Here is an 8,546-nt window from a genome sequence, read left to right on the forward strand (position 1 = left end):
TCCTCCTCCTCCTCCTCCTCCTCCTCGTCCTCGTCCTCCTCCTCCTCTTCTTTTTCTTCTTCTTTGCAGGGTTTCTCTGTGTATACTTGGCTATCCTAGAATCTCTCTGTAGACCAGGTTGGCCTCAAATTCTGCCTCTCCTGAGTACTGGGATTAAAGACACCACTGCTTGACTAATTCTTAACCATTATAAGGAATCACTGAGCATAGATTTGTGTCAGTATGTAAACTGGCCATTATATGGGGGACAGAATCAAGAGTTCACCAACAGATGGTAAGAAGTATTTCTTTTCTTCCTTCTTCCTTGCTTCCTCCTCTCCCGCCCTCCCTGCCTGCCTGGTCCAAAAAAATCATGACATAATTTGAAGATAACTCAGTTTTGTGGTCATAGAGTGCAGTGGTCCCAACTCATGCGAGCAGCTCCCTGTGTCTACATCCGTGCACGCTTCCCTGACTGTCCAACAGAGCATGCTAAGTAAACATAGACCAAGCTAGATCTAATGTACATATGGCTTTTGTGTGTTACTTGGGCTCAAACCCAAGTCCTTATACATGCTAGGCATGTCTTCCTCTGCTAAGGACTCAGCTCCTGTATGTGTTTTACCTATATAATAACTTCAGTGTATTTTCTGTTAAGTCACCTCTTATTTGTCTATATGTATCATTTTAGTAAGAATCAAAGTTCCTTCTGTTATTTTGATTAGCGAACTTCTACTTTAGTTACATTTTTTTCCTTTCCCCCAAATGTTCATTTCTGAGGATGAAATGGTTATAATCCTTGGCTTTCACTCTCCTGTCATTTGTGTGTGTGCATGTGCATGCTTGAGTCCTTTTGCTGGTCCCTCTCATCTGTTCCATAACTCCACTCTTTCCTCAGGACCTCTTCTGTGCTGATATGTCCTTCCTTCCTTCCTCTCTCTTTCTTTTTCTTTTTTTCCCCCTCTTTTTCCTTCCATGTCTTTTATTGTACTGGAGATCGAACTTTTTTTTTTTTTTAAAGTTGCCTGGGCAGGCCTTGAACTTGCAATGAAATAATGTTGTTTTTCTAAGGAAACATTATAAACTGATAACCAGGTATCTCAGGGTTTCTATTTCTGCGATAAACTCCATGACCAAAGCAACTTTTTTGGGGGAAAAGGGTTTATTTAACCTTATAGCTTTTAAGTCTATCCTTGAGGGAAGCCAGGGCAGGAATTCCCTTTGCAGACCAGACTGGCCTTGAAATCACAGAAATCCTCCTGCCTCTACTTCCCAGTGCTAAGATTAAAGACATGCGCCACCACCTCCGAGCTCAGAAAAAAAAAAATTTAGAGCAAGAATATAGATTTTAGGCTGACCTCAGACGTAACTCCTGGTCAACCTCCTCCACCTCGTAGAGTGCTGGGATTGCAGGTGTGCACCACCGCACCTGTGTTTGTTTTCTTATTTTTGAGATGAAGTCTTGATATATAACCCCTATCTAGCCTTCTTTTCTCAATTCTCCTGCCTCAGTCTTCCCAAGAGGTGAGACTGTAAGTGACACCACTCCTGTCACTAGCTCTGACTTTCTGACCATTCTCAGCAAACTCCTGTGATTTTTCTGAGTGGAGAGCATATTCAGATTTAATAACTCTTCATCAAGCCCCTGTCATTTTCTGGTGGAGGACATTGAGCTCGAGCAAATCACTCCCTGTCAACCACTGCTCCTCTTCTCACACACTCTTCCCATCTGTTTCACCTCTCTTCCACTTCCTTTCCCCTAGGCATTGGAAGGCGGGAAGAAAGGGAGGGGGAACCTCTGGAGCAGGAGTCCTGAAGGCATTTCCTCACAGCTGTGCTACCCCGCACGTCAGTTCTCTTGGCATTGTGTGGTGTACCTGTATCTGCCTGTTGTTTATGGACTCCAGCACCTAGTCAGGAGACAAACAACTGTTGTTTAAACCTTCATCTTATTCCAGTGGGGCAGTCTGCTGTTTGTCATTGTCTACCATAACTGGATGTGAGAAGTCCTAGGCAGGGAGCTATGCTTTGTTGAGGGTCTGGGCTGTGGGTGCTTGTGATGTGAGAAACCAAACCCACAAACTTGTCGCTATCAAGGGTGGAAAGAGAAACACTTTCATCATGTCATCTGCCTCCCTTGTGGTTCTAATTGCCCTTTCTATTTTCTCCCTTTTAAAACTTAAGAGCAATTTCTTAGTGTGACAGATGTTTTCAGAAATAACTTGTTAGTAATTCCATACCCTAAAGAATTAGTTTTCTTTTCAATCATAGATACTTAATTTTTTTTTGTTTTTTTTTTTTGTTTTGTTTTTCGAGACAGGGTTTCTCTGTGGTTTTGGAGCCTTTCCTGGAACTAGCTCTTGTAGACCAGGCTGGTCTCGAACTCACGGAGATCCACCTGCCTCTGATACTTTTAATGTTATAACATAATTATGATATGATAATACTTTTGTATTAGTCTTTTTTTTTTTCCCCTTAAGACAGGGTTTCACTGTAGCTTTGGAGCCTGTTCTGGAACTAGTTGGCCTCGAACTCACAGAGATCCACCTGCTTTTGCCTCCCTAGTGCTGGGATTAAAGGCGTGTGCCACCACCACCTGGCTCTGTATTAGTCTTTTTTAAAGTTAGCAAGTAGTTTTCTTTGTTGTTGTGTAGATTATTGACCATGTTTTTGTTGACTAAACAATAGTCAAATACTTAGTGTCCCCCCCCCCTTTTTTTTTTGTTTTGTTTTTCAAGACAGGTTTCTCTTTAGCTTTGGAACCTGTCCTGGAACTTGCTCTGTAGACCAGGCTGGCCTCAAACTCACAGAGATCTGCCTGCCTCTGCCTCCCAAGTGCTGGGGTTGAAGGCAGATGCCACCACCACCCACAACTGCCCTGCTAATCATTCTCCTTTCTTAAGTGTTTAGTCTAGGCCTTGAGGCTTTTATATAAGAAAGGATAACCTTGAATTTATGATCCTCCTGCCTCCACTCTGAAGTGCTAGAATTATAAGTGTTCTTCACCCACATGGTTCACACCCTCTCACACTTTATTTGGTGCTGGAATTAGCCTGACAAAGCCCTTCTGTGGATGCTAGCACCCAGATGGAGGGGTCTATCCCCTAGGCATTGATAGCTCTACTTGCATGATATTTTCTATTTTTATTTCATTGTTTTTCTTTATTAAGAAGGCTGGATGGAGCCAGCTGGGTGTTGGTGGCTGCGCACGCCTTCAATTCCAGCACTCAGGAGGCAGAGGCAGACAGATCTCTGTGAATTCGAGGGCAGCCTGGTCTGCAGAGTGAGTTCCAGTACAAGCTCCAAAGCTACAGAGAAACCCTGTCTCGAACCGCCCCCCCCCAAAAAAAAAACAAACCCAAAACAAACAAACAAACAAGAAACAAGAAGACTGGAGAGTTGGCTCAGCAGTTAAGAACACTTGTTCTTGCAGAGGATCCCAACTGATTCCTAGCACCTTCTAGTGGCTCACAACCTTCTATAATGGGATTCTATGTCCCCTGCTTACCTACATAGGCACTAGACTCACACATGGTACACAGATGAACATGTGACCAAAACACACATACATTTTTAAAAATGTTAAAAAAGAGATTTTAGAAGTAGAAGCAACAGCAACATTTGAGCGCATGGTGGGGCACACCTTTGATTCCAGCATTTAAGAGGCAGAGGCAGGAGGGTCTCTGTGAGTTAGAAGAAAGCTGGCTCTACATATTGAGTTCCAGAACAACCCTGTCTTAAAAATCAGAAGAATGAGGAGGAAAAGAAAGCCTGGAGAGAGGAAGGAGGACAGGAGAAGAAAGAGAATATATATGGATATGAGCATACATGCATGCTACAAAGATTCTCAGAGACTCTGGGCAGTGTTAGGGAGGACTCTATGCAGCATTAGCTCCTGATATTTGTGTGTGTTAAATATGCGAGTCACCCAGAGGTGAACACATGCCAGTGAGATAGAGGTAGTGAGGGCAGAGGTGATGGGGAGGCCTCAGGGGTGTGTCCCAGTTGGATAAGAGGACATCTTCCCTCTCTTTTGGTTATGTCATGGGACCAGCCAGAAATGTCCAAATATTGAAGGTTAAGACCTTCCAGGCAAGCTTATCACTCTTTAGCCTTCTCTTTTTAGCCTCCCCTACCTTTCAGCAGGTCAGATACCTCATAGGGTGACATTCAGGTATGTGACTTCCTACTGTAGAAGGTGGGGTTCTACAGGGGCGGGCCAGCTGCATGTATGCGTTGGGCGATGACTATTCAGTATAGATGATATAGGACAGTTCAGTATGGCCCTGCTGGTCATTGATTATGTGCTTTGTTTCTCCTGTAGCTCTTGTCAGCATCCAGCCATGGGGGATATGAAAACCCCAGATTTTGATGACCTTCTGGCTGCCTTTGACATCCCAGATCCCACAAGTCTTGATGCCAAGGAGGCCATCCAGACACCCAGTGAGGAGAGTGAAAGTCCCCTGAAGTCTTCAGGCATGTGTATGGATGAGAATGTGTCCTTGTCTCACTCAGGATCAGCCCCAGATGTGCCGGCTGTGAGTGTCATTGTCAAGAACACCAGCCGCCAAGAGTCATTTGAAGCAGAGAAAGACCACATTGCTCCAAGTCTCCTTCACAATGGATTTCGGGGTTCAGACCTGCCTCCAGACTCCCACCACTGTGGAAAGTTTGATTCTACTTTCATAAATGGAGACAGTGCTAGGAGTTTCACAAGCAAGCTGGAGCCTTCCAAGTCAGAGCCATTACCAACCTTTAACCAGTTTAGCCCAATCTCTAGCCCAGAACCCGAGGATCCTGTCAAAGATAGTGGGTTTGGGATAAAGTCCAAGCACTCTGATAGTTATTTCCCACCTCCTGCTGGGTGTGGAGCTGTGGGGGGCCCAGTGTTGGAAGCTCTGGGTAAGTTCCCAGTCCCGGAGCTACACATGTTTGATCACTTTTGTAAGAAAGAACCCAAACCAGAACCCTTGCCTTTGGAGAGCCAGCAGGAGCAGGAGCGGGGTGGGCCGAAGGTGGTGGAGCCCCACAAAGATCTGGATTCCAGTCGGTTCTTTGGGGAAGCATTAGAATTCAATAGTCACTCTAACAACAGTATTGGAGAGCCTAAGAAACTTGCTTCAGAATTTAGTGCTTGCTCCTCTGTTCCACCTAGGCAGCGTCTGAAGCCAGCCCATTCCAAACTATCTTCTTGTGTTGCAGCCTTGGTGGCCCTACAGGCCAAAAGAGTGGCCAATGTCACCAAGGAGGATCAGCCTGGTCACACAAAGGATTTCTCAGGGCCCACTAAAGAGGGTTCTAAAGGCAGCCCCAAAATGCCCAAGTCACCAAAGAGTCCCCGGAGCCCTCTGGAGGCCACTAGAAAAAGTATCAAGCCATCAGACAGCCCTCGGAGCATCTGCAGTGATAGTAGCAGCAAAGGGTCTCCTTCTGTGGCTGCCAGCTCCCCACCAGCAATTCCCAAAGTCAGAATCAAAACAATTAAGACGTCATCAGGGGAAATCAAACGGACTGTTACAAGGATCCTGCCAGACCCTGATGATCTAAGTAAGTCCCCTGTTGAGTCACCTGTAGGGAGCACCATTGCTGAGACCCCCAGTGAGGTGCCAGGGGATGAGGGCACAGCCCTGCCTGTGGAAGAGCACTTTCCTGAGGCGGGCATAAATTCAGGGAGCCCCCAGAGTGACAGAAAAGGGGATGAGAGCGTGACAAAGGCCAGTGACTCGACATCTCCCTGCCGTGGCTCTGGGCCCCGGGCCCCGAAAGGTGCTGCCTTGAATTCCCAGGCGAGCAAGAAGCAGCAGAGCACAGCTCTTCCGGCATCAGCCCTGGCCTCTGCCAGTCTGCTGCCCAAAGCTGTACACCTGGCCAACTTGAACCTGGTCCCTCACAGTGTTGCTGCATCTGTGACTGCCAAGTCCTCAGCACAGAGACGGAGCCAGCCTCAGGTCACGCAAATGACAGTGCCCCTGGTCCACCAGGTGAAGAAGGCCGCCCCTCTAATCGTGGAGGTCTTCAACAAGGTCCTCCATAGCTCTAACCCTGTGCCCCTCTATGCGCCAAATCTCAGCCCACCTGCAGACAGCAGAATCCACGTGCCGGCCAGTGGGTACTGCTGCCTGGAGTGTGGAGACGCGTTTGCCTTAGAGAAGAGCCTGAGCCAGCACTACAGCCGGCGGAGCGTCCACATTGAGGTGCTGTGTACACTTTGCTCTAAGACGCTGCTCTTCTTCAACAAGTGCAGTCTGCTTCGGCATGCCCGTGACCACAAGAGCAAGGGACTTGTCATGCAGTGCTCGCAGCTGCTTGTGAAGCCCATCTCTGCGGACCAGATGTTTGTGACAGCTCCTGTGAACTCCACAGCACCAGCAACCCCAGCCGCTTCTTCCTCCCCCAAACCCAGCCCCACTTCAGGCAATGCCAACTCTGCAATTCCAGCCTTGCCACTTTACCCAGACCCAGTGAGGCTCATCCGGTATGGAACCAAATGTCCTGAATGTCACAAGCAGATGCGAGACTATATGGTCCTGGCTGCACATTTCCAGAGGACAACAGAGGAAACTGAGGGGCTGGTAAGTAGACTATCACTATGCTAGGTTCCAGAATGGGGACTAGAGAAAGTCCTGTTAATGTTTGAGTGGTAGCAGAATCTTAGAGGACATCTGACTTAATGGTAGTGTATCACCAGAATATATAGTGCTTGGTTTTTATTTGGAAAGATATCCTACCCATACCTGTGGAATGCCTGAAGATCTAACAAGTTTAGCTAGGCATGGTGTTATATGCTTATAATTCCAGTACTTAAAAGGCTAAGGCAGGAGGATCATGAGTTTGAGGCCAGTCTGGGTTATAGCAAGACTCTGTCTTTATGGACATGTCCCATGTTCTGCTCCCACTCAGATTGGCAGTTGTTTGGTCCAAATTCAGGCCTGTGAAGGCTTGGCTTGGGTGGTCTCTTTCTGGCCTCTAGCAGATGGCAGCATGGTTTTGGCCAAAGAACCTAGGGATAGGGATAAGTGAATTGCTGCCTAGTCCCTCAGTATGTTTTCTAAGAACTGCGTCTCTAAGTCATAGCTGTTGAACAGAGCCTGTTTGGAGACAGGGCCAGAGGCAAGGCTGAGGTGAAAGGGAAAGTGGGCAGGCACTCAGCCCCATGCAGAGGCTTTGCATGTCTCCCTCCTTCATCTCTAGAAGAGGAGTTGAGCTTTTCTGCTTGTTCTGATTGCTAGTTGTAACTGGTGAGATACGTGGTTTATTTTGTAAGGTACTTGGTGCTGTGCCTTTAGTACCCTTTATTGCTGGCAGATTCTGTCAGGGAGACAGCTTTGAGTTATGGCTGTACATAGATATAATCCCAACATGTTGGAGCTGGAGGCAGGAGGGCCAGGTAATAACTTTTATCTTTAAAAATCAGAAATACCTCCAAATTGGGCTCTGTGTGTGTGTGTGTGTGTGTGTGTGTGTGTGTCTGTGTCTGTGTGTGTGTGTGTCTGTGTGTCTGTGAATGTGCAAGCATGCACATTCATGCAGATTACAAAGAACATAAAGTTTCTTCTTATTTCCTTGAGACAGGGTCTTTCTGAATTGGAAGCTCACTATTTTGCTTAGGTTGGATGCACAGCGAGCTTCCAGGATCTGCCCATTTCTACCTCTAAAACTGGGGTTACACTCACGCACAGTCACACAGCATTTTTATCTGGGTACTGTCTCAGGTCCTCGTGCTTGTGCAGCAAGTGCTCTTACCCATTGAGACATCTTTTCCATCTTTAGGGTTACTTTCATGATAAGCCTCCTTACTATGCTTCCCTTAAGGTATATTAGTTTGTTTTCTATTGCATGATAAAGACTATAATCACTGACTAGAGAGCTGGCTCAGTGACAAAGAGCATTTGTTGCTCTTGAAGAGGACCCAGATTTGATACCTGGCACCTACAGGTTGGCTCACAAACACTCATAACTTCAATTTCAGGGGATTTGACACACTCCTGACCTCCAAAGGCACCAGGCATGCACATTATACATACATGTACATGCAGGCAGAAACTCATACATGTAAAAATAAAACATAAAAGGTCAGGCGTGGTGGCACACACACATGGACCCAGCACTGGAGAGGCAGGCAGGTGGATCTCTGGATCTCGAGGCCAGCCTGGTCTACCTGGGGTGGGCGCTTCCATGTTAGTCATTAAGAAAATACCCTTTAGACTTGCCTACGGGCATCTGATGGAGGCATTTACTTGTGTCAGGTTAGCAGAAGAACAGCCAGGATACAGGACTGCAGAGACCTAGGAGAACAGAGAGCTCCTTTCACTTCAGTCCAGCCCAGGTCACTGCCAGGCTCTGTAGCTCAGGGGATCCTAACAGGAGGGAGTCACGACTTTCTCTAGGAGTTCATGGTGATAGTAAAAGCAGCAGTGCACCCAAACTTGTGCTATGTGTGACAGACTATTGAGATTAAACAAGGTTAAAAATCTAGGCCGGGCGATGGTGGCGCACGCCTTTAATCCCAGCACTCGGGAGGCAGAGGCAGGCGGATCTCTGTGAGTTCGAGACCAGCCTGGTCTACA

The 8,546-nt window shown here is 47.0% G+C and overlaps 1 protein-coding gene across 2 annotated transcripts in view; it reads left to right on the forward strand.

The window, feature by feature from the left end:
* The window catches only part of Znf592 (zinc finger protein 592), a 39,264-nt gene that overhangs the window by 11,875 nt on the left and 18,843 nt on the right, over window positions 1-8,546 (forward strand). For both annotated transcript variants that reach the window (XM_026784309.1, XM_005357656.3), the window contains exon 3: window positions 4,304-6,551. In XM_026784309.1, coding sequence (XP_026640110.1) covers window positions 4,323-6,551 — 2,229 coding nt within the window. In that variant the 5' untranslated portion in view covers window positions 4,304-4,322. The remainder of the gene's footprint in view (window positions 1-4,303; window positions 6,552-8,546) is intronic.

The sequence above is a fragment of the Microtus ochrogaster genome, chromosome 22, assembly GCF_000317375.1.
Source record: "Microtus ochrogaster isolate Prairie Vole_2 chromosome 22, MicOch1.0, whole genome shotgun sequence".
Classification (NCBI taxonomy): domain Eukaryota; kingdom Metazoa; phylum Chordata; class Mammalia; order Rodentia; family Cricetidae; genus Microtus; species Microtus ochrogaster.